Source organism: Carassius carassius, chromosome 47 (genome assembly GCF_963082965.1).
Source record: "Carassius carassius chromosome 47, fCarCar2.1, whole genome shotgun sequence".
Lineage (NCBI taxonomy): Eukaryota > Metazoa > Chordata > Actinopteri > Cypriniformes > Cyprinidae > Carassius > Carassius carassius.
The window spans coordinates 11,656,561-11,683,178 of record NC_081801.1 but is presented as its reverse complement, the minus strand read 5'-3'; the positions used below and the strand labels follow the sequence as shown (position 1 = coordinate 11,683,178).

The window sequence follows — 26,618 nt, the reverse complement described above, 5'->3', positions numbered from 1 at the left end:
GTTGTTTTATATACACATGGTCACACACACTCATAGATATTACATGTCTAAAGACCGCCCGGTTGTTGTTTGTCTTGTTTTATTGTTGGGTCCGTCGGTTGTGCTTTGTAATTACTGAATGATTCCCATTATTGTCTCTGTCAGGTTACAACAATGCCCATTGCCTCATAATTCCTCTGTTTGTTCTTTAATGTTTACTTTCACAGACGTGTGTCTGTCTTGTGTTGTCTCTTTGAGAATGACACATCATGCGTTCACATCATTTTGCTTCCTGTGACATCATTCCATGATTAGAGTCTCCTAATATTTAATTAACTCATTTATTTTATCTGTATCATCAAGACTCTGAATTAATTCATGCAATAGGCTGTAGGTGTAAAGCCATTTAAATCTCTTTCCTTAGGGATTGTTCTGGTGGCCATCAACCCGTACGAGCAGCTTCATATCTATGGAGAAGAAGTCATCACTGCGTACAGCGGCCAGAACATGGGGGACATGGACCCTCATATATTTGCTGTAGCAGAGGAAGCGTACAAACAGATGGCCAGGTTTGTGATCATTTTTTTAATAGTCTTACAATATTAAACACACCCCCTCTCTTCAAAACCACACCCTCACACTGAGCCGTTGGTTGCAATTCTCAGTCTCACCACTAGATGCCGCTAAAAATTACACGGTGTACCTTTAAGCTTTCTCTGAGATGTCTATTTAACGTCTCCATGACGTATTTTTTAGAGTGTTTGCTTATCTGCAATACGTCAGAATAGGACATTTCCTATTAGATGTTAACTAGACATTTAGAAGATGTTTGTGATTTAGAATTTATGTAAAACTGATGTCTCAAAGACGTCTATCAGATGTTTGTACACGGCAGATGCTTTCCAGATTAAGCGATCTTTAACAGACATCTTGCAGACGTATGTATGCTATCAGAGTTTTGTTTGTGATAAAGAGCTCCGGCTTCAGATTAGTGATTTCCACTGGCTGTAAACAGGAAATGACATCACATTCTTTGAAAGCTGTGAGTATGAAAGCTGTGAGTAATCTGATCTGATCAGTTCAGTTTGACTCCGTAATGAGAAGAGTGGGCAGATAGTCCCAGAACACGCAGCATCATTCTTCAAATCTTTGTATTTACATGTGGGGTTTTTTGTTGCTTGAAACATTAGAGCCATTTGCACATCAGGTTTAAAATTGAGACATCATGACGTACTAATGGCTTGTGTAATACCGAAGTCCTAAAATAAGCTCAGACGAAAGAGGAAAAGATGAGGCAAGGCTTGTGGTCAGACTATGTATTTAATAGGTTTTACACGTGTCAGTTACCCTGAATGAACATGTCAATAATATAAGAATGTGTCAAAGTGGCTCTCCGCTTCGTTTAGGTTTCCCTACATTTTTCTATTTATTCAGATTATTTTGCTGTGTCCATTTTAATATAAATACATTTTCTCTAAAATTATTCTGAATGATTTGATTATCACATTTTCCTGAGAATTTTGGCCCTGCTTGTTGACTGTGTTTTATTAGAGGGTCATATTGTGTCATGCAGTATATATGTAACAAGAATATGTTTGATATGCCTCTCATTTCTGTAAACATTGGATTTACAATGGATTTCCTTTATCATGCATACCATCTCAGATATTCATAGGGCCGCTGTCTTCACACATGTAAACCTGAACTTTCATCTGCAGAGATGAAAAGAACCAGTCGATAATTGTGAGTGGCGAGTCTGGAGCCGGTAAAACGGTTTCCGCAAAGTACGCCATGCGCTTCTTCGCCACAGTGGGAGGTTCAGCAAATGACACCAGCATTGAAGAGAAAGTACTGGCCTCCAGCCCCATCATGGAGGTATGTTATGACATAGGACCACTGATCTATATATGACTGGATCGCTCATCGCGTTCTAAACTTCCAACAGGCAGCGAAGCCACCGGAACTGTTCGATCCGCCATCTTCCTAATCCCTACCGGCAGAGAGCACCATTGAGTCACATTCAAACCGCTGCCCTAAAATCACCCGATCTGGAGCAAATCAGTCAAACGGATTAGTTTTTATGTTATGTGTATGTAAATTAATGTTTACTTCAGATGGTCTTTTGGGGCAGGATAAGCGATAAATTTTTTTTTTTCACAAATATGTTTATTATAATTTTCAATTTAAGGACAAAACAAATAACACACACATAAGAAATAAAATAAAGACCCTCCCCCCACCCTAAAACCCACCCTTCACTCAATTACAACAAAATTATTTTCTACAAATCACAGTCTTTTACAAGGCGTAAAAAGGGCCACCAAATGTCTTTAAAGTCCTCCAGTTTTCCTTTGGCAATATATGTCAGTTTCTCCAGCGCCAAATTACTGGACATCAGTTTGATCCACTGTTTCACTCCAGGTTTTTCTGTGTCCTTCCATTTCAAAGCAATAACATATTTCGCCTGCACCAGGCAAAAGTTTACAAGTTTCTTGTTCTTTGTATTGCATTTGAAGCTATTTGGAAAAATGTGTAATATACAGAGTTTACCATCTAAGGGCATTTTACATTCAATTAGATCAGAAATTAGTGCACAGATTTGCTTCCAAAAGATTTGAAGTTCCTCGCATTGCCACATACAATGATATAGTGTCCCCTTTTCTTTACCACATTTGACACAATCATCTGGTATATTAGGGTTGAAATGATGGAGTTTCACTGGTGTGATGTACGTCCTGAACAACCACTTGTACTGTACTAATCGGAATCTTGTGTTGATAGTTTGTTTTTGTGCAAGAATACAGGAGTTATTCCACTCCTCAACTGAAATGTCTGTTTCCATATCAGTTCTCCAAGCTTGTAAATATGAAAGGCTACTTTCTTTTGAGGCTGCAATTAAAATATTATAAAATTTGGAAAGTAAGCCCCTACTGTGATGGTGGTTAATAGCCATATTCTCTATTGTGGATAGTGGGGGTTGCACAGTCGACTTCAATAAATTAGTAATAAAACTTCTGACTAGGGCTGCAACTAACGATTATTTTGATAATCGATTAATCTGTCAATTATTTTTACGATTAATCGGTTTATGTACTTATATTTTAGTTTTTTCCATTTTTTCCCCAAGTAAATTATTAATAAATGGTCTTTATCCTTCAGCATAGATTTTTAAGAGATTTTAACCATTTTGCATTGTCATATCCTCATCAAAAATATACCTGGAGTTGTGTAATCCTTTGTCGAACTCTTCTGCAATCAGAACACTGACCCATACTCTAGCAAATTTCACAAGAAGATTTAAAATAATGTTTTCACCATGGCAGTCCTTAGAGCTCCTAAAGTAGTTTAACATCCCGAATGAAGCTTATTAAGGAATCTTTCAGAACATATTTTCACGAAGAATAAGGATAAAACAGAATAAAATTGCAGTGCATTGTATTTTATTATTTACTGGGAAACAGCTTTATAGCTTATGCTGTGAAATTGTAAACAATCCTTCAAAAAAAGTGCCAGTGGCATGAAACCTGAATGGAACTCACAATTTAAAGTAAAATCCATCAGAAGGTTGTCCAGAAAAAAAATGAACACACACAAAAAACCTGCTGTGTGAAAAAGAGCAGTGAATACTTATATATTTATATTAAATATATTTAAACATTTACCTCTCTCATTCAGTCATAATTAAGCTGCAAGACTGGACAGTCACACACAAAAAACCTGCTGTGTGAAAAAGAGCAGTGAATACTTAGAAAAAAAGTGCATTTCAAATATCTTTAAACATTTACCTCTCTCATTCAGTCATAATTAGGCTGCACGACTGAATTTTGAACTGGTAAACGACAAACTGATCACAGAACATGTTTGTAAAGCTTTAAATGTTAACTGTTGAAAAGCAATGTTCTCAGCTTTTATGACTAAACATTTGCAAACAACATTGTACTGGAGAATCTGCACAAATAAAAGTTCACATATCGCGCCTAAAAACGCGTGGAAAACGCTAGGCGCACCGCTTTCTCCTTCTTTCCAAAGCGCTCGGGCAGAAGCGCCCCTGAGGCGTCTGCCTTTGCTAAGCAACCATGACGTGCTCTCTCCTTGAAGACGCGGAAATTTCAGCAAAGGATAAATGGATTTGCAGCTCAAAAAATCGCTTGCAGTAGCTCTGCTACTAAATTTATTTCAAAATGGAAATACATATACAACTATGATCAGCTGTTCCTTTCATCTTGACTGAGCTTTTAACGTTGTTACGGGAAAGGATGAAGCTGATTGGTTAGTTCTTGTCACATGACCCGCGATGCGCTTGCTGCATTCTGAAAAGTTGAGATGTTTTTAACTCGATGCGGTGCGGTGTTGGAAATAACGAACTTGAGCGCGCAAAAGACGCGATATGTGAACGTCCCCTTAAACAGTTCAGTAGTGCAGAGTTTACAGGTTACTCTTCTTTTTTGAAGGCTCAAAGTAAAGTACTCCCAGTCTCCCACATCCCGCTAAATGCTGCAGAGACGCTGTTCGGGAAGCACGTGACATAAAACGAGGCCAGCTATTGGCTATTCGCTACTTCTCCTGCTGTACTGGCTGAGTAAAACCTCCGGTGGCTCATTACTGCCACACTTTGGTCACCGCAGATTTGAAATATGCACGAAATGAGCCGCTTACGGCAAATAAAAGTTATTTAGCAACGAATCGATGACTAAATTAGTTGACAACTATTTTAATAATCGATTTTTATCGATTAAATCGATTCATTGTTTCAGCTCTACTTCTGACCTGAAGATACTTAAAAAAATGTTTCTTAGGCAAGTCGTATTTGTTTGTCAACTGTTCAAAAGACATTAGAACTCCATCATTGTACAAGTCCCCTAATTTACACACACCTTTATTCATCCACATTTTAAAGCCCATATCCGCGCGTGCAGGTTTAAATGCAACATTGCCCTAAATGGGTGACAGAGTTGAAAGCTTAGACTCCTCATTCAAAGCAACATGTGCTTGGTGCCAGATCGAAACAGTGTTTCTGACAATTGGATTTTTTGTGTTTTTTAGCAGCTGTTTAGTTTCAGCTGAGTAAATATAGGATTTTAATGGCAATTCTATTGTGTTGTTTTCAATTTGTATCCAAGAAGGAATATCCTTACGTGAAAAATACGAAGTAGCGGCACATAATTGAGCTGCCCAGTAGTACAGCTTCATGTTAGGCAGTCCAAGCCCCCCTCGGTCGAAAGGTAAATATAGAAGAGAAAGTCGTAACCTGGGCCGTTTATTATTCCATATGAATTTGGTAAAGTTTTTATTTAATGATGAAAACAAAGAGGCAGGAATATGTAGGGGAATAGATTGAAAAAGATATAGAAACTTTGGAAGAATCGACATTTTTATAATATTAATGCGACCTATCATGGAGATTGGCATCGTGTCCCATCTCTCTAATGATTCTAAAACCTTTTGAACTAGAGGGTCATAATTGATAGAAACAATTTTCTTTATGTCCGGGTTAACCTGGATTCCCAAATAGGTAAAACCTTCATAGGTGCAGGTAAATTGTGTTTGGATAGGAGGGTTGTTTTTGTTCAGAAATAATAGGGAGCTTTTCTTCTGGTTAATTTTGTATCCAGAGAAATGGCCAAAAGTCTGTAAAATATTTCCCACTGCATGAACTGACTTCTCCAAGTTAGTTAAAAATAAAACAATATCATCCGCAAAAAGGGATAACCGATGTTCCGTTTGTCCTATTTTTATCCCAGTCAGCTCGTGGGAGTTGCGTATAGCCATAGCAAGTGGCTCAATGGCAAAAAGAAACAACAGCGGGCTAAGGGGACAGCCCTGTCGAGTGGATCTACAAAGTTGTATAGGTGTAGAGAACTGACTATTTGTTACAATTTTAGCAATCGGTTCTGTGTATAATAATCGGACCCATTTCAAATATTTCTCTCCCAGACCAAATCTTTTGAGGGTTTCAAAAAGGTATCTCCATTCTATTCTGTCAAACGCCTTTTCGGCGTCTAATGACAAAAAGGCCTGGTCAGTGGCGGATTGTTTTTCGTACAATATATTCAAAAGTTGACGAATATTATGAAAGGCTTGGCGGCCCAAAATAAATCCATTTTGATCATTAGAAATTAATTTTGGAGTGTGTGTTTCAATCCTGCGGGCCAGGGCCTTGCACAATATTTTTGTGTCACAGGACATTAGTGATATGGGGCGATATGAACCCATTTCTGTTGGAGTTTTACCTGGTTTTAAAATGACAGAAATGGAGGCCATTCTCAAAGATGGTGGTAGAATACCTTTTTCATAGGATTCATTAAACATATCTAGCAGGTGAGGCAATAATTTGTCAGGGAATCTCTTATAAATTTCAACTGGGAGTCCGTCAGGGCCTGGGGCTTTGCCACTGTTCATATGACGAAGTGCCTCTTTAAGTTCTTCTACACTCAGTTTTTCATCAAGGATATTTTTAGTCTCTTCAGGTAGGGTTGGAAATTGCAGCTGGTCTAAAAATTTATTCTGTGCATTTTCATTTTCAGGATATTCGGATTTATACAAATTCTCATAATATTTGGCAAAAGCATTGTTTATACGTGTTGGGTCTACAACATCTTCTCCATCGTCCAATGTAATTGAGTTAATAGCTCTATCTGATTGTATTTTTTTGAGTCTCCAGGCCAGGAGCTTCCCTGCCTTCTCACCCTGATCATAGTAGGACTGTTTCAACCACATTAAGTTTGTAGCTATTTTGTTAGCGCTGAGTTCATTATATTCAGACTTTAATAACAGAAGTTTCTTATATTTGTCAGCGTCATCTTGCTGATATAAGTGGTCTTGCAGTTCTTTTATTTGTTTTTCAAGGTCTTTTAGTTTACTCAAATGTATTTTAGATTTACTTCTAGTATAGCTTATTATTTCCCCCCTTATATAGGCCTTAAATGCCTCCCATTTTATCGACGCACTGGTTTGGTTTGTATTGAAGAAGAAATAATCTGTTATCTTCCCTTCTAGAAATTCTTCAAACTCAACAGATTTCAACCATTTCGCTTGAAATCGAAATGGGAGTGGATGGGAACTAAAATTGGGCATCAGTAGGGATAAAATAACCGGGGCATGATCAGAGAGTAAAATAGTTTCGTACCAACATTTCTGAACCAGAGATACCAGACTGGAGGAGACCAAAAAAAAATCTATACGCGAATAAGTTTTGTACGTGCTGGAGAAACATGAGAACTCTACCTTATCAGGGTAAAGATATCTCCAAACCTCCACCAAATTAAGGTCTCTCATGAACTTCCCAATAGTCCTTCTTGCCCGTTGGTGGGAGGTGTCAGAGGTATTTGATCTGTCCATTGCAGGATTAATCACACAGTTAAAATCACCTCCAATGATGTACTGGCCACTATAAGATGACATAGTTAGGAAGAAATGTTGGTAGAAAGCAGAATCGTCCCCATTGGGGGCATATAAACAAACCAGATTAACTAAAGTTGAAATTATAGTACCACTGAGTATAATAAACCTCCCAGAAGGATCCAAGTATTTATCTCTTAATTGAAATGGAATTGACTTATGGATCAATATGATGACACCTCTAGAATGAGAGGAAAAACTAGAGAAGAATACCTGTCCCGGCCATCTAGACCTCACCCGGTTAATATCTTTCTCCAACAAATGAGTTTCTTGTAAAAAACATATTGTGGTCTTCATCTGCTTTATTCTACCCAACACTTGCTTTAGTTTAACAATTTTATTTAGGCCGCGTACATTCCAAGTGGACACATTTATAGTGGAGCTACCTGACATAATAAAATTAACTTTTTATTTGACTATGCCAAAAGATAGTGGCTGTACCCTTTTCAATTTCACATCTAAATTTTGTAGAAACCTTAAATACAAACGATCTTGAGTGAAGCTCCCAAAATAAAACCCCCCACATTTCCCCAAACGAAATGTGACCTTGAACCCTTCTAGACTGAGAACTTGGGTTAAACAAGACGTTCCATCCACAATGTGGGTAACGTACAACTGCGCACACATGACAACACCGGTGTGCTCGCAATACCAGTAGTCTCCGTTGAGAAAACCAGCACCGACCAGCAGGAAGACCAGCAACGGCCCATACTGGTCCCCCAACAGGAGGACTTTGACCAAACAAAAAATAAAATAAAAATAAATGTTGAATATGCCTTGATGTAAAAGCAGGTAAAATGGAAACTAGAAATAGTAGTGACATAAAATGTATATCGTAAAATATATAATGTTATAGTCAATCCGGTCACTTACTTATCGGCCCATTAGAACATCTTATACGGCTATTGCCTCACAATGACGGTCCGCTAGAGTTAAGTAGAGTTTCTCAGTTCAATCTCCATCGTCGTCAGCAGCTGGTTGTGGTCTCATTTTCCTAACGTAATCTTCAGCCTCTTCGTCCGACTTGAAGATGATACGCCTTTCGTTGTGTGTGATCATCAGCTGGGCCGGGTATAGCATCCCGTAGCGGATATTCAGAGCGCGCAGCTTTGCTTTTACTCCATCGAAACGCCGCTGCAGGCGGCAAGTCTCTGGCGACAGATCAGGGAACAGACTGAGCCGATGGTCCTTGTAGAAAATCTTCTTCATTTTCCTGGCAGCGGTCATGGCGGTCTCTCGATCCCGGTAGTTCAGGAATTTCATGATCACTACCCTTGACGTCGTAGCTTTAGGGCTGTATGATCCAATCCTATGCGCTCTCTCGATAATGGGAGGCGAAGTAAAACAATCACCGAGCGCATCTGTGAGCCATTTCTCCAGAAATCCGCACATGTCTTTGCCTTCAGATTTTTCGGGTAGTCCCACCAAACGGAGGTTAGAGCGTCTGTTTCTATCTTCATAACTTGTGATCTTGCTGGATAAGTCGGCAACCGTTTGCTCAAGCTGTTGAACTTTACCTTGGAGGGAAGTTACATCATCTTCAGCCCGTGATATTCGCTCCTCAGCCTCATCGAGTCTCCGTGAATGCGCTTGTACATCCCCTTTCACACTTCTGATGGCCTCCAGTGTATCAGCAGAATGTTTCTCCATGTCGGCCCGTAATGAACGAATAGCGTCGAGGATCTCACTGTTAGTAGTTGTCTCTCGATCAGCGTCCTCAAAATGGGTCAGATGCGGCGGCTGCGTAGCCTTGTTAACACTAGCTGTTGCAACAATAGCGCCGTTGTTCGATCTTGTTGTTTTTGTAGTTTGTTGGCCTGGTGTGGCACCTTTAGGTGGTGGCATGATGAACAAAAGATTACTAAAGACAAAAATGCGTCAAAATGATAGTTGGTCAAAAGTTAAGGATAAATCTGAAGGATTTAGTTGCGAGCCACTCACACGTGCGACCTCTTACCAAGCAGCCATTACCGGAAGTCGGATAAGCGATACATTTAAACCGTTTAGGTGGGTGTGTCTGCTGCGCACTGACGAAAAGGTAACTGATCCATCACAAAATATAGCTTATTTCTTTATGAACATAATTATTCAGGAATTATTAAACATGTACCTATTAGTATCAGAAATGGATTTAAATATATGACAATGAATAATAAAATGATGTTGGTAATATTGTTCTATAAAGAAATGAAAAGCATAACTTACCATCTTGGAAGTAAAGCTTTATGTCTTTAAATCCGTACTGTATATAGTCAGTTATTTCTCTGAATAAATTCAGAGTTCAGAATGAGCTCTTTGTCGTTTGTTATATGTGTTGAGGTCGTGTCCGTCTGATGTTTATCATGTTCATGATGTTCGCTACTGTAATGAACGTAGGTTTTTAATAAGTAGGGGAAATTCCCAACATTTAAAAAAAATAACCGTTTACATGCCTAGGGTGTTTGCATTGTAATAATGTACAGAGATACTTCAGATTTAAAAACGCTGACTTGTTAGGTGATGTTTTCTCATTAAAATCATACAATTTCCTATTAATTCAATAGAACGTTTACGCACACTAGGGATTACCAATATGGCGGCGCGGCGGCTTCACTTTCATGACATCATGAGCAATCCAGTTCTGTATTATAGATCAGTGCATAGAACTCATTACCAAAATGATTTGTGTTTAATCTAATAAACGTGTACCACCAAGTACTTCCATCATGTGTGCAGCAGCTGTAAAGGTGTCCTCACTTCACTCATCACTCCATCTCATAGCAACATTGTCACACTTGAGCTGCGAAATTAAACTCAAGAATCAGCAGGCCTGTTTGAACCGATAAGAGAGAAGCAGAAAGATAATCTGAGTGCCAACGAGAGTGGCCAAGTCTCACAGTCAGTTTAGAGATATCATTACTGCAGAAATGAGCATTGGTGATAGAAGGGCCTCTTAGGATCGGAACCTAGAGATAAACCAATCTAATACTACAGGTGACTCATAAACAGCCCAGCTCCGACAAATGATTAATCCATAATCACGATAATAACTCATTCTACATGATGCTGCAAACAGGATTTAAGGGTTAAGCCTTCTCAATCATTTTGCAACCTCTGTTGTGAAGTTCTCTCTCCACGCTTTTTATGTTCCATTATGCATTAATCATAGTAATTTGATGACCTCTTTTTTCATATTAAACCAAGCAAAGAGTGACTCAATCATTATTAACACGTTTTTTTTTTTTTTCCATCTGTGAAGGCCATTGGAAATGCAAAAACCACCCGCAATGACAACAGCAGCCGCTTCGGGAAATACATCCAGATCGGCTTCGATAGGAGATATCACATCATTGGTGCCAACATGCGAACATATCTGCTTGAGAAGTCCAGAGTGGTATTTCAGGTCCGTCTCATGTAGGAAGGACAGTTTAAGATTGTTTTGCAACCCCTTGTGCTTTTCCATGTACTGAACAACACTTTATTTTTACAGGCTGAGGACGAGAGGAACTATCACATCTTCTACCAGCTCTGTGCTTCATCCTCGCTGTCAGAGTTTAAAGATCTTTCCTTGAGTAAGTGGCCAAATGACTGGTTCACTTACTTCCTGAATTTCTGAAATCCAAGTGTTTTTATTTACCATTGACTGTGGTTGGGCAGTAGTATGATGGTATATACTGTCAGAAATGTAGAGAAAAAAAACGTTTTAGTAGAAACAGTGATGCATTTTTTTCAGGATTCTTTTTACAGACTCCAAACTTTCAAATGGCAATGAACTTGATTTTGATCATAATGCTACTACTGACCATCTTTAAGTCTTATTCATTCAAATTGTCCAATCACCCTCTTATTTTAGCCAGCGCAGAAGACTTTACCTTCACGTCTCTTGGTGAGAACATTTTTATTGACGGAGTGAATGACGCTGAGGACCTTGTGAAGACAAGACAGGCTCTTACAATGCTTGGTGAGAACTACGGCAATAAACATGTCTTTAACCAAGGCTTTGCAACAAGACATACCAAGTAGCAATCATATTTAATATTTATCATGGTGATACTGTCTGTTGTGCAGGTGTGAAAGAGATCCATCAAATGAGCATCTTTAAGATAATTGCCTCCATCTTGCACCTGGGGAATGTGGAGATTGTGTCGGAGAGAGATGGAGAATCCTGCCATATCAATGTAAGTACACAGCAAATAGTGTGTCTTTCTGTATGTTATTTATTTGAGCACATTAGCTGGCTGCTGACTATCCTTCACTTGTCTAAACAGTTGCAATCTCTTTTTGCACCTGCAGAGGGACGACACTTATTTGCGTCATTTCTGTCGGCTGCTGGGTATAGAGCAGGAGCAGATGGAGCACTGGCTGTGCCGCAGGAAGCTGGTGACCACTTCCGAGACCTACGTGAAGAACATGTCGCATGCCCAGGCGGTCAATGCCCGAGACGCCCTGGCCAAACACATTTACGCCCATCTCTTTGACTGGATCGTAGAGCACATCAATAAGGCCTTGCACACCTCCACCAAACAGCACTCCTTCATCGGTGTGCTGGATATCTATGGGTAATGCTTGTGATTATGAGAGGGCATGCAAGTAAAGATTTAGAAACTTTGGGTTCTTATATACAGTAGAGTAATATGTCTTATGTTTTGACCTTCCCTTAGCAGAAACCTCATTGAGTTTTTAGAGTCAGCAGTTGCCTGTAAGCATTTCTGTCCATGGGACTAATTACTTCCTCAAAGAGGGGAACTTATTGATCAGCATTACAGTAAAGAAGCAGAGAATTGCCATGCAAAAGGATGCAGAGAGAAGTGTTGAGTTTGTTTTCAGGGAAATCTTAATGATTTTGTTAACACGTGGTGTCCTCCCAACAGATTCGAAACGTTCGAGATAAACAGCTTTGAGCAGTTCTGTATTAACTACGCCAATGAGAAACTACAGCAACAGTTCAACTCGGTCAGTAATAAATTATCAGTACATCCAAATGTTTAGTGTCTTTGGGGTTACTCATGCAATGCAGTGTTTAGATATATACTATATTAAATGTCTTAATATATTGGATAAAATATTATAATTATAATAGAATATATTCTCAATTTTTTTAAGGTTAAAAAATAATAATCATCATCATATTTTTAAAATAAGAAACTATAACTATAAATATTTTTCACAACAGAATTCTAAACGGAGCGTCCCATTTAGTTTCAACTTCTCTGTCACTCATATGCAGCATTTAGACGTATACTATCTGATAAGTATGGTTATTATTAATATATTAGATTAAGTATTATAATAATGATTATAAATGATTTTCTTTTTTTATAATAGCTGATTTTAAATAATAAAAAATGTGCTGTGCACATCTACAATAAAAAAAAATTAAAGAATAATTCACAATGAAACTAGTTTTCTCAGGAATATTGTTTTAATTGATTATCATTTTTTTGTTTTTCTTTTCAAAGGCTTTTAGTACTACTTTCTATCCTATTAGTCTTTTATATTATTAGTTTAAATAACTAAAGCCAGTTGTGTAATGACATCATCTTCCAGGATATTTTAGCATTAAGAATTGCATTTACATTTCAGAATTATGTTTAGAAATATAAACCTCATATGGTATAGAAATGCAAAAAGCGAATTCATTTTTTAAAAAGTTAGAAAATGTTCTGCACGACAGGAATGACCTGCGTTATTGTGTCATGACTCTTGGCTGTATTAAGTTTCAAATGTAATGTATTTGATGCATTTACCTAATGCACATCATATACCCCTCAGCATGTGTTTAAACTGGAGCAAGAAGAGTACATGAAGGAGCAGATCCCCTGGACGCTTATAGATTTCTATGATAACCAGCCGTGCATCGACCTCATTGAAGCCAAGCTTGGTATTCTGGATCTTCTTGATGAAGAGTGTAAGGTGAGTCGCGAGCAGAGGGAAAACAGCTGTTGTAAGTGCAACAAAGAGAATTTGAGAGGGATGCTGTCTAAACAGGTCTCCGAACAGAGGGTCTCATTTAGTTTTAAACACCCCTGCCTCTTTGAAGTTTTTGAGTATGAATCAGAGCAGCTTCAAAAGGGTGATCACATGCTATTTCTGCTGCAGGTAACCCAAATAATGTTTTCAGTTTCCTGCAATTCAAAGTATTTTTTCTTTACTACATCTGACAGGTGCCTAAAGGAACGGATCAAAACTGGGCGCAGAAGCTGTACAGCAAGCATTCAAACAGTGGGCATTTCGAAAAGCCCAGGATGTCCAACAAGTCATTCATTGTGGTACACTTTGCAGATAAGGTAGGTTCAGTTTATATTAAGTGCCTGGACTGAACTTGACATGACATAAATGAGTTTTGAAACCCAACCGAAACCCAACTTGTGTGAAATTGTGTTACACAACACAATGATTTGGTTAATAATGCATCATGAATGCAACAAAAATAGCTGATTCTTCTTCATGCCAGTTTGGGGGCACAAAAATGATGTAGCATGTTATTTTCAGTGTGGTACTGATGTGTGAGTAACACTTGTGACATTATATCACCCCTGACAGGTTGAATACCAGTCTGATGGTTTCCTGGAGAAGAACAGAGACACTGTTTATGAGGAGCAGATAAACATCCTCAAGGCCAGTCAGGTGAGCACTGGGTATTTTTTTAAATAATAATTCCATCCCCGTCCAGCTTGAGCCTCTGTTTATACTTCATGCTTCCTCATGTCTGCTGATGGGAATCACTCTTTAGCTCATGTTTTGCTCTCTGGCCTCTGGCAGTTAATTGACTGAGAAAAGTTCTCAGGCAAACAGAGGCCCATCCTTGTCCACAACTAGCACTGAATCACATGAACAGCCGGATCCATCTTAACCAAGATTTATTAGTACCGGTATATCCATTGTCTTTGTCAACACTGGTCTCTCTCATAGTGTTTTGTCCTGAGGTTTCTTGGCAACAGAATACACTGGAATCTGAGCTAAGTTCATTTGCAGACAGCAGCACGTCAGAGTCTACAAGTGAAAGACCTTCTCTGCAGGGCAGTGTTGAAATGCTGTCGAGTTTAAAATGAAACTTTCACTACGACTCTTATAATGAGATGTCCCTGTGGAAGAAGTGCAATTTAAACGTCAGTTTGTCTCTCGTGTTCTCATCTGCCAGATGTTTGCTCTTACTTTAAATATGTTTCCCAGCTATGTTTTCCTCAGGATATCAACAGTGCTCATACAAGGGCCTTCATTGTGGTTTAAAATGTCATAGGGTTTCACAGATCAAATGGTGAATGCATAGCTCATGCATATTAATTAAGTTGGACACAAATAATAATAACATGATCTTTTACTGTTTTAATGTCTATTACCTTTATTATTAGATCTACCACTGATCAGCACTTAAAATCCAAGTATGACTGCTCCTACTACTACTATTACTATTTCGAATTAATACTTTCAATGCTTTAATATTTCAAGCATATATGTCCTAATAGGAATGGTTTGGCCCAAAATGAAAATTGTTGAAAATGTACTCACCCTCAGGCCATCAAAGATGTAGATGAGTTTGTTTCTACATCAGAATAGCTTTGGAGAAATGTAACACTACATCGCTTGCTCACCAATGTATTCTCTGCAGTGAATGGATGCCGTCAGAATAAGAGTTCAAACAGCTGATAAAAGCATCACAATAATCCACAAGTAATCAACACGACTCCAGTCCATCAATTCATATCTTGTGGAGTGAAAAGCTGTGTGTTTGTAAGAAACAAATCCATCATTAAGATGTTTTAACTTTAAACTAGTTTCTGGACAAAATAAGACTCCATTGATCAAAATAAAGCTTCCTCCAGTGAAATAAAAAAAATCCAGATTCTGTTGTCCTTTCACATCAAAATCTGTTGAATTTTTTTTAAGCAATGTTAAATGTCTCCAAATCTGTTTGGATAAAAAACTAACCCTAATATTATTTTTTATTTTTAATGAAATGAGGGTAACAACTCTTAAGCACATCCTTACTGGCTGCAAAACCAGTCTGTCCCAAGGCGTTACACCTGGAGGCATAACCAAGTCCTACGCCAATTGGCAGTCATTCTGGAAGGAAGGCGATCCTTTATCAATGCCCTCCCTCACCCAACATCCGGACAATCACCCACTATCCCCTTCGTGAGAGCAGGGCAGTGCCCAGCAAAACCAGCAACAAGAATGGATAGCACCCTCTTGGACACCGCATGGGACTGGAAGATGCAAGTGGACCTAGATCAGCAACTCAAGTTTCCACCTGAGATTTTAAACACCAATCTCAGGCCTGATATTGTTTTGTGGTATCATCGTGGAACTAACTGTACCATGGGAGGCTGCAGTGGGAGAAGCGTATGAACGGAAAAAGCTGAAGTACACTGATATAGCTTTTGAGGCAAAACAACTAGGTTGGCGTACACCGGTACTTCCGGTAGAGGTTGGCTGCAGAGGATTTGTGGCCACATCCATAGTCAGGCTCATGAATGGGTTGGGAGTTCGGGGACAGGCCTTCAGGAAAGCCATTAGATCACTGTTGGAGGCAGCAGAGCGAAGCAGCAGGTGGATCTGGATAAAGAGGACGGACCCCAACTGGGCTGCAAAAAACAATAAGGAGGGGTAAAAGCAGAAGGGGGCTCACCTGGGACGCCAGGTGTTGCCGTTGAGCCCTCTGGAGGTGTCGTGGGCCTATCAAAAAAACACCGGTGAAGGAGGGTGCCCACCTAAAGACCCTGATGATGTTCTTACCCCTCTCCCCACTTAAAATTAGGAAGTGCTGATTACTAGGGATATTAACATCAAGTCCTATGAGCTGAACTTAGCTTAAATATAATTTCACAGTACTTTTTACAACCTTGTACAACTCTGGATACCATTGCTGTCCGCACCTTTAATTTGTATTTAGTCTCTGGTCCAGCGTCTCTGTCTCTTACAGTGACTGCAGTTAAATGAACTGTATTCTGTCTTCGAGTCCTGAATCTTGGCAGGATCATGGTATTAAGGATGCATTAAAACACACTGTGTACCTGCCTTGCGGTGGATGCTTAGGGAGTGGATTTCAAAGGGATTCCAAGTGTGCTTTGAAGTGCTGCTGGAGTTGAATACAAATTTTATGCAAATTTTAGTCTAGCTGGAATAATAAAAAAAAAACATCTGGGGTTCTTATGCCTCTTATGTAAGATGTGATTTATCTGTAATATTACTGGATAGCTTAAAGCATTCAAATTTTCTTCATGTGACACTTATCAAAAGTATTATTTTGTCTTTACCAAAAATGTTCTTTCTTTCCTGAAAGTCTGTTGTGTTTTTGGTGTGTGTGTGTTTTGTTTTGTACAGTTCCAGCTGGTTGCAGATCTCTTCCAGGATGGTAAAGACTCTGGTCCTTCCTCAGCCACCAGCAAGAGCTCAAAGATCAACGTCCGGGCTGCCAAACCAGCTCCAAAAGGCCACAACCGTGAGCACAGAAAAAGTGTGGGCACCCAGGTGAGGCCTAGTGTCAGAGGCCAGATTTAGGTCCATATTTGAGCTTGACAGAATATCAACTGACGATCAACTGATTATGAAGATGTGGTGCTTAACATAATGATGAAATAAAAACTTTCTTTCACAGTTCAGGAACTCTCTACATCTTCTGATGGAAACGCTGAATGCTACCACCCCTCATTATGTGCGCTGCATTAAACCCAATGATTATAAGGAATCCTTTGTGTAAGTTTTATTCATCCATTTGTACTTCGTTTATCTTGCCTATAAATACAGAGGTATACCTAATTAATTTAAGCTGCCAGAGAACACTAGAGTCATGCTGGTACAGAGACATTTGATCGACCTCAACTGCACCCTAACAATCAAAGCTTATCTGAGAATTAGCCGATTCGGTTAGATAAAATATAATTAAACCTGGTTTTCTCACATGAAAATCAGTAGAAGTGGTCCCCATCTTCAAAGTACTTGCCAAGTTAACACTTTTGTTAATTCTTTTCCCATCAAATGTTTGAGGTGAATGAAAACCTGACATAACATTGACTGATCTGTTCCAAATACTATAATAAAAAGAAATAAGTGAGCCTGGACCACAAAACCAGTCTTAGGTCGCTGGGGTTTATTTGTAGCAATAGCCAAAAAAAAATATTGTATGGGTCAAAGTTATTATTTTTTGTTTTATGCCAAAAATCATTAGGATATTAGGTAAAATTCATGTTCCTTGAATATATTTTGTAAATTTCCTACTTTAAATATATTAAATCATAATATTTTATTAGTAATATTCATTGCTGAGAATTCATTTAGACAAGTTTAAAAGTGATTTTCTTAGTACTTCGATTTTTTTGCACCGTCAGATTCCAGATTTTCAAATAGTTGTAACTTGGCCAAATATTATCATATTCTAACTATTCAAAAAATTGACACTTAAGACTGGTTTTGTGGCCCAGGGTCACATATGGTATTTGTCAGCTTTTTAAATGTGTTACACTATATTCATCTTCAAACAGTCATGTTTAATGTATATTTGCTTATTTAACTTCACAATTCTGAGAAAGGGTCTCGTTTTGCTCTGTTTGTATCCTCTGCAAATTCTGAGCAATTCTGCTAAATTGAGAGGGTTTCGTCAGTCACATGCTCTTAAGGTTGTGAACACACTGTCACAGAGCTCTGAGTCAGATAGCCTCCAGTCTCCCAATGCCTCTCTCACGGGAGATGTGCTCTATGCTCAAAAGAAAGGTCAGGTAGGTCTAGATAACAACCCAAATCTCTTGTGGTGAGACATGCTCACTTTTGTACCCCGAAAAAAATGTCAAGATCAGATGTTATGTTGGTTTTTGTAAAGATTCCTCACTCTTTGACTGACTCTTGCTTTCTGTAGGTTTGATTCAAGAAGAGCTGTTCAGCAACTGCGAGCATGTGGAGTTCTCGAGACTATCCGCATCAGTGCCGCCGGGTATCCCTCCAGGTAACCATCTGCAGATTCTTTTATGGGGCTTCAAAACAAGAGGGCTCTTGTCTTATGCTTTCAAGCAAGACATTAGTAAAGAGTTTTGGTGCTTCTTCATATATACATGCATAACCTTGTGTTTTCTCACTAATCATTGGAAATTATATAAACATGGAAATCAAACCACAAGTACAAGTTCATGCAATATGTGTTTTTTCATTTCCTCATCACATCTGATGTCATTTCTTAGGTGGACCTATCCAGATTTCTTCAGCAGATATCGAGTGCTCATGACAAAGAAGAACATGACCATTGCAGATAAGAAGCAAGTTTGTAAGAACCTGCTGGAGACCTTAATCAAGGTAAGATTACGTGGCTAGAAATGGCTCAGATGTAAGTTTTTATGTGTAGCACTCACTCTCATCCTGGTATTGTGGTAAAACCATGTTTGTCTGGACATTTACCACAGTATTGAAGTACCTTGTACATTTATTGCCATGGTTTTGCAGTGGATTAAAAAAAAAAACATAAGCTCAAAATTAAAATTCCTATATTAAAAATGTAAATATTTTGTAAATTTTCTGTAAGAATTTTACATTTAAAATTGTTTTTGGAAATTAATACGTATTATTCAGCAATGATGCGTTAAATTGATCAAAAGTAAAGATATAATATTATATATTTCTGTTTCAAATAAATGGTACACTTTTGAACTTTCTATTCCATTTTATTTCCATCAAAAAATCCTGAATATATGTTATATATTACTGTTTACTTTATTTCTGACCAGATAAATGCAGCCTTGGTGATCATGTTTTCCAAAAACATAAAAAAAAAAAATAAAAAAAAAACTTGCTGACCCAAGACTTAAGAAGTACATTTATCTCAATAAACGCTGTTTATTTCCATTTGTTTTTTACAGCTTGCCATTTTTTAACTTACCGATTTTCAATAAATAGCATTTTGGTCTCTTGGGCAGTGCTCAGGGCTTAAATATGCCTCCTTCAACATTATTATTTTTTATTATTATTGTTTATTCAAGGATATTTGTCACGAATAAACCTGTTAAATGTGACTCTTATCTTAATTTCTCCTTCAGGATCCAGATAAGTTCCAGTTTGGAAAGACAAAGATTTTCTTCAGGGCAGGTCAGGTGGCCTATCTGGAGAAGCTCCGAGCTGATAAGTTCCGCTTCGCCTGCATTAAGATCCAGAAGACCGTGCGAGGATGGCTACAGAGAATTCGCTACCGCAAGATCCGCAAGTCTGCTATCCTTCTGCAGAGATATGGCCGAGGTTACTTGGCTCGCAGGTGAATGCTTGATTAGAAGGCTCTTAGATTGAACTTCACTGGCATGTTTGTGGCTCTACTTACAGCCTTTGATCTCTCATTCTCTCTCAGATATGCAGAGATGCTTCGTCTGACCCGAGCAACACTTATTTGTCAGAAGCAGTACCGGATGATACGAGTTCGACAGGAGTATCTGAGGACCCGTCGGGCTGTGATAACCATTCAAGCTTTCGCCAGGGGCATGTTCGTACGCAGGTTATATCAGGAGGTATCTTTTTGTCGCTTTATCTTTTTGTTTCACTCTCGTCAAGCTATGTTTCTTTAAATCACAGTATTAAGCAGCATTTTCTGTCTTTTCAGTTCTTGCTCCATCACAAAGCCATGATCATACAGAAAACGGTCCGTGGTTGGCTCGTGAGAAAGAAATATCTCCATGCCCGAAATGCTGCCATTGTCATCCAGTGTTTCTACCGCCGCGTACGTGCCAAGCGCCAGCTCAAACAGCTCAAGATAGAGGCCCGTTCGGCCGAACACTTTAAAAACCTCAATGTCGGAATGGAGAACAAGATCGTGCAGCTCCAGAAGAAGATGGATAACAAGGTACCGGAAGATAATATAATGCATAAATGATTGAAGAATCACCAAAAACAACTGACGTTGTTGAGTAGTTATCTCTTTTCTTTACAGTCAAAAGAGTATAAAACTCAGAACGAGCAGCTGATTGTTACTAACACTGCTCTGGGATCAGAGGTCACCAAGCTCCAGAAAGAACTGGAGACTCTTCGCACTCGGCAGACTGCTGGCACTCAGGTGACATCACTGCAGGAAGAGCTTGAGAAGTTGAGGGTGGAGCTTCAGGAAGCCCACGCCCAGAAGAAGCAGATAGAGGAGGAGTTTAGCAATGAGAAACAAGGACTCGAACAGGTGAGAAAGGATGCTTAGATAACTAGTTCATGTTGTTTGTCTCAAGATTTGTTTTCGTATTTCAGCATCATTGAAGTTGTCTGAGGTTAAATAGTTGAATGTTACAAAAACAGATCAATGCATTTAGCTTTTCAGTTTCCGCAGAAACAATTACACTTTAGCTCTCATTACAGGGCGGCTGTGACGTAACTAATGTCTGTCATGCACAAGCAAAGTTAAAAATGCATGGAAATTGTTTAAGAGGATTGACCAGCTCACAAAAGGTCTTTTGAAATGGAATAATCCGCTAGTTTGTCTTTAATGTGATCCTCTCCCTCATGTTTTGATTGTAGGAGTTAAAAATAATAAATGTAAATTATAGTAATGATTTAAAATATATTCGCTGCACTCAAGTAGTTTTTAAGTTTAATGTGTTATTTTTCTTCTTTTTTTTGTAATAGAAACATAATAAATATTTTTCTATATACATACACTACCATTTAATAGTTTGCAATCGTAAGATTTTTTATGTTTTTGAAAGTCTCTTGTGTTTACACTACAGTAAAAAGAGTAACATTGTGTATATAAACTGTTTTCTATTTGAATATATTTAAAAATGTAATTTATTTCTTTGTTGGCAAAGCCAAATTTTTAGTAGCCATTAATCCAGTCCTCAGTGTCACATGATCTTTCAGAAATCATTCTAAAGTGCTGATTTCATACTCAAGAAACATCTTATTATTATCAGTGTTGAAAAGAGTTGTGCTGCTTAATATTTTATTCAAAACCTTGATACATATAAATGCAATTTAATGCATTCTTAATTAATAAAGTATTAATTACTTTGAAAATAATCGAATTGATCCCAAACTTTTGAACGGTAAGGTATATAAGCACAAAAAGGGACTAGGGATGTCCCAAGCCGATCTCAAGGATCGTGATCGGAGGCCAAAAAAGCAACTTTTTTAACTGATTGGTATCGGCTCTCCTCAGCCCGATCTTTATTTCATGCCAGCTGTCATGTTGTGCCCAATTTCGACCCCCTGCCAAATTATTACCCACACCTTTGTTCAAATCACTACCTGATTGGCTAATTCTAACCCCTCCCCGACACTTGCTCCTAACCCTACCAATACTGGAGCGGTTCTAGAGGGGTTCTTACAATATTCTGCTTATTGTACATATACATATTCATTATTGTGACATGCACGCAGTGTGGGCATATAAACATTTAAAGAGACGAACTTGTGGCGTGACTTTTTCTTCTTTTTGTAGAGGGTGGAGGAGCTGGAGAAAGAGAACACGCTCTTGAAGAAGGAGAAAGAAGAGATGAACCGCAGACTCCAGAACCCCACTCAGGGTGAGTTTCATGCTTCAGAGTCACATGCACACTCGGAGCATTTGGAGGAAGGAGTATGAGGAGCGAAAGGATGTGTGGCTTGCCTGGAGGGCTGGGCTGGTTTTGTTTGACGCACAAGAGGGTCTGTGTGCAGAAGTGGGATGAGGGAGACAGAAACTGCATTGGATTTCAGTGGAGGAACGTGAAACTGCTTCTTTACCTGCACAACTAAAAGCTGACCATTGTATCAAGCTGGTCACGTGCGAGAATGCTATTTGAAACCCGAGGTTTGGTCTCAATCTGCTTTCTATTCGTTAAATGTCGCTTTAACGAGTTTGTTCTGTGCTTATTTTCCTCGGTGCTGTTCTGCTGTCGAGGCTGTTTAATTTGTTCAAAATGCTATTCAAAGGACTGTTATGAATGTAGTGATTGTTTTGACAACTTTCGTCAATTTTTGTTAACGGTGTCTTTGGTCGGAAACCAAATCAGTTTTTTTATCTGGTCTTTACTTTGGCCTGTCTAAACAGTCTATTATTTTACTAAGGGTAAAGGTGACCCTTTTCATTTGCTGACCACTAAAAAAATCTTTTGTCCATACAGTGTAAGTCTACGGAGTCCAGTCAGTGTTGTTTGGGACCCCATTGATTTTGTATTGTATTGACAAAAACAGTTCTTTAGAATACCGTCTTTTGTGTTTTACAAAATAAAATAAGTCACACAGGTTTGAAATGACATGAGGGTGAGTAAATGGTGACTGGATTTCGGATGAACTATCCCTTTAAAGAAAAGTCTTGTGCAATTCATGTGAATAGGACCGTTAATGCTAGAGGCACAACCAAGCTTTCATGTGGTATTGATAAATCAGATCAATCTCATGATAACCAACATGAAATACCCCTTTGTTTTGTAATTTCTATAACAGATAAATAAAACAACAATATATTGGAGGATCATTTACAAAAAAATTAAATACAGAATACGCCTTTCGATGACGGACCATATTTTTCTAGTATGTCTGTAATGGAGCTTCACTCATTCTTAAAGCCAGTGTTCCAAATAAAAGAGTCAAAGGAAACTTGTCACAGGTTTATAATACCTATATCTTGGTATGATAATTATCTCCTAATTATGGATGGCTGCTTCATCAAACTATCATGCAATACATCTGATAGCACTTTCAGAATCTGTTCAACGAATGTAATTAGAGGCTTTCACACTGTAAATACAACTTTGAGTACAGTTGAGTTGGGTTGGCAGTGATGTTTCGATTATAATATGCACTGTGAATGCAGAGTGCAAGAGAAGGTGCTTATTTTATTTCTATTAAGATTACAGAATCAAGAACATATTGTAACCTACACATAGATGCTCAAATGTCTTCCATAAGAATAATAAAGATCTTTTATTGATCAATAAAATATCATTCAAGCCGAAGATCAATAAAAGATTGTTAAAGTGTTATCATTATCTTGTGTAAGTTGATGCAAGTGAATGGGAGCAGCATGTCATTTGGCTCATTGCTGTATTCCTGTGTGTGAATGCCTTTTGTTTTGTCTCTCAGGTCAGGGCAGCGATGTGCCTCAGAAAGAGATCTGTCTGCAGGTTGAACTGGATGAGGAGAGGCAACGATATCAGAACCTGGTGAAAGAATATTCCAGACTGGAGCAGAGATACGAAAATCTGCAGGAAGACTTGTCCTCCATGAAGGTAATGCTTTGACAATAAGTCTGAAATTCTGGATTTATCTTTTGGTTTTTAACATCTTCATGGTTTTCCAAATTCTAGTTCCATCCTGGCCACCGAAGGCACCCCTCTAACCAGAGCAGTCTGGGCTCGGACTCCAACTACACCTCCATCACTATGTCAGAGGTGGGAGACACTGATGACACCATCCAACTGGTGGAGGTAAAGTTGTTTTATTGAATCTGCCAACAAACACCAGCAGTCATTGAAACGGGTATAAAGGCACTTCAGAATGAGCATTAATGTGGTATGTCTCCCTGCAGGAGATGGGCATCGAGAAGGCTGCCATGGACCTCAGCGTCTTCATGAAGTTACAGAAGCGTGTACGAGAGCTGGAGCAGGAAAGAAAGAGGCTGCAGACCAATCTAGAGAAAGTAGAGGAACTGAGCAAACGCAAGGCATGTTTATTTGTCATGTCTTCTCTGCTTTTAAAATAGAATTTTTTTTTTTTTAAATAAAAGCTCAAATAAAATTAAATACAAAATAATTACTCTCTTTATTACCAATATATTTTAAGACATTTAAAAATTCACAGTCTCAAGCTGTGACTTAAGCTAAAGTCTGCTGGCCTTAACTTATGTCAACAAAGGAAAGAAAACTAACTGTCTATCATTTGACAGAGTGAATGTATGGGTTAATAAAAAAAAATCTTAAATAATCAAGATTTGCTAATTGTTATGTGTTGATAATTTTCTTTTTATGCTCTCATGACGTTTGTAGAAACAGAAGTTAATTTAATTGACTGGTAAAGATTTCCCATTTTTTGGCCTTAGGTTACAACATAGTTGGCCGGTCATAAACACCAGTTATCTTTTCTGATGGTCCCTCATCTGGACTTGCAACAGCATGGTCCTCTGCGTTATCAGTCAGCTTGTTTACTTTTTTTTTTTTTCCATTCATTTTTATCTTATAGGGAAATGAGCCCAAGAGCTCCACGTCAGAGGAGGATATAAATGCAGACCAGGCCTACAACAGTCTGAAGGTAAGAGTCAGTCCAGCTCAGTGTGTTGGTCATGCCGCTCTGCTTCCAGTCAAATGTCTGTCTTGGTGCTCATTGCCCTGCCTGTTAAACTCTGGATGAGTGGTATGATGGGGAAATTAAAGACCAGGGCATTTTTAGAAAGTTGAACTATGGCAGGAATGCTTCATTTTGTTATGTAAACACTTTAACTTTCAAACAAATCTTGAAAAGTGGCTTTGTATAGACATTGAATTTGATGCAAAAGAAAAGCAAGGCTGTGTGGACTGATGTTCACTAGGTAGTATTGTTTTAAGATCAGGTTGATTTTTTTAATAGCTCTTAATATTGAGAAGTCAATCAACACACAAAGAAGCAGAGGCAGGAAATAAGTGTTCGGTCTAACTTTGTCTGCCCAGAAATAATATAATAAGCAATGAAAAGCTATTTGTTAAGCTAAAGCAGTGAAACATTTCTGCTTCTCAACATTATCTTGTGACCTTAAAGACTTATGTCTGAATTTCCTCACTCTCTAATTTGCTTTGAAAATGATATAGCATAAAAACATGAGATTAAATAGTGCTAACAAACCATATCAAATAAAAAGAAGTGTTAAACAAATTATGGATTTAATACTAAGAAATGCATATATGCAAATATATTTTCTCATTCTTTCAAATTCAGTTACATTCATTACTATACATTTTTATTTGCATTTTACTTTTTGATTATGTATATATTTGATACATATAATATAAAATAACAAAATAATATATAAAATGTAATATTATGTATACATTTATAATATTCAATCAAAAGAAATATATATATATATTTTGATATAAAATCTAGCATTCTATAGTTTGATTTTCAATGTATTATTATTTTAATTGAAACTGAAATTCTGAAAATAAAAATAAATTTTAATGTATACATGCATAGATGTACAATAATCTTGGTCTAGTCTTGAAAACGCACACAAGCAGATGGCTAATAAAAAAACAGATTTAATCCTTTGTGTCCTAAAGTTTTTTTTTTTTTTGTCAGATCTAATTTTTTCCATCATGTGATTGTGATCTTCCTCGGACACCTCACAAACATTTAACACTTTAATATCAGCAATCAGTCATTTATCTGGGCACGAGGGCAGGCTCCGTTTAACAGCTTCGACCAGAGAAAAAAGTACAAGAATAAAGACACCAGAGCTAAAAGTTGATCTGCTGGCTGTGCATCTGAGTGTGGAGCTCAAGGCAGTAGAATTACGTTACTGATTTGTTTGTTTTCTTAAAGCGCACCCAACATTGCACGTTAAGCTTATATAATAATTGGTGATGGTTGTTGTTCTGTGGTGCTCAAACTCTCTGTGTCTGATCAAAGCTTTAGTTACGATTGTTAGATTTCCTTGGACAAAATTACTGCAGTTAGAATTGCTTGTTTTTTGTTAGTCCCTCTCTTTCTGTTTCAAAGTTTCTTTCTCTCACACAAACACACGTTCGTTCAGGCTTATTTTCAGCTTTTGCCTCTGGTCACTGTTGATGGCTTTTATTAAAAATAAATCCTTTAAACACAGACTATTTACCCTCTTTCAGAGTGTTCATAAAACTTCTTCTGTTTACAGCGGCAAGAGCTCGAGACTGAGAATAAGAAGTTGAAGAATGACCTGAATGAGTTGAGGAAAGCGGTGGCCGACAGGGCCTCTGAGAACAACTCGTCAAATGAACTTCAAGAGGGCTACAACCTGCTGCTGAATCAGCTCAAAGCGGCCAATGAGGAGCTGGATGTGCGCAAGGAGGAGGTCCTCATTCTCAAGACCCAAATCGTAAACTCCACGAGGCAGTCAGAGAACTTAAACCACATTGTGAGTCTGAAAACATCACCACCCCTAAGTTGACATTTTATAAATTTGATCTTTGTGAGCTGCTGATCCAATTTTTTTTTACAGCTGTTGTCTTACCAAATGAAGCTATTGTAGTATGTCATCAGACTTTCTAAGCCATTAGCATCCCATCATGCTTCAGTGGAGGTGCCTTGAATGGAAAGCTTCTTTATCTTTTATAAAAGCAATCAGAGATGGAGACATTGCGTTGGATAAGATGGGATATAATGGG

General features: G+C 38.2%; 1 protein-coding gene across 4 annotated transcripts in view; it reads left to right on the top strand.

The window, feature by feature from the left end:
- Positions 1 to 26,618, top strand: part of LOC132130929 (unconventional myosin-Vb-like) — a 55,833-nt gene that overhangs the window by 18,820 nt on the left and 10,395 nt on the right. For all 4 annotated transcript variants that reach the window (XM_059542808.1, XM_059542807.1, XM_059542809.1 and 1 more), the window contains exons 4-28: positions 404 to 548; positions 1,698 to 1,854; positions 10,616 to 10,759; positions 10,847 to 10,928; positions 11,210 to 11,317; positions 11,425 to 11,534; positions 11,650 to 11,915; positions 12,228 to 12,309; positions 13,129 to 13,269; positions 13,521 to 13,643; positions 13,900 to 13,983; positions 16,681 to 16,827; positions 16,955 to 17,052; positions 18,209 to 18,295; positions 18,528 to 18,639; positions 19,377 to 19,588; positions 19,679 to 19,835; positions 19,928 to 20,167; positions 20,255 to 20,491; positions 21,746 to 21,830; positions 23,371 to 23,516; positions 23,595 to 23,714; positions 23,816 to 23,950; positions 24,466 to 24,534; positions 26,129 to 26,368. In XM_059542808.1, coding sequence (XP_059398791.1) covers positions 404 to 548; positions 1,698 to 1,854; positions 10,616 to 10,759; positions 10,847 to 10,928; positions 11,210 to 11,317; positions 11,425 to 11,534; positions 11,650 to 11,915; positions 12,228 to 12,309; positions 13,129 to 13,269; positions 13,521 to 13,643; positions 13,900 to 13,983; positions 16,681 to 16,827; positions 16,955 to 17,052; positions 18,209 to 18,295; positions 18,528 to 18,639; positions 19,377 to 19,588; positions 19,679 to 19,835; positions 19,928 to 20,167; positions 20,255 to 20,491; positions 21,746 to 21,830; positions 23,371 to 23,516; positions 23,595 to 23,714; positions 23,816 to 23,950; positions 24,466 to 24,534; positions 26,129 to 26,368 — 3,527 coding nt within the window. The remainder of the gene's footprint in view (positions 1 to 403; positions 549 to 1,697; positions 1,855 to 10,615; positions 10,760 to 10,846; positions 10,929 to 11,209; positions 11,318 to 11,424; positions 11,535 to 11,649; positions 11,916 to 12,227; positions 12,310 to 13,128; positions 13,270 to 13,520; positions 13,644 to 13,899; positions 13,984 to 16,680; positions 16,828 to 16,954; positions 17,053 to 18,208; positions 18,296 to 18,527; positions 18,640 to 19,376; positions 19,589 to 19,678; positions 19,836 to 19,927; positions 20,168 to 20,254; positions 20,492 to 21,745; positions 21,831 to 23,370; positions 23,517 to 23,594; positions 23,715 to 23,815; positions 23,951 to 24,465; positions 24,535 to 26,128; positions 26,369 to 26,618) is intronic.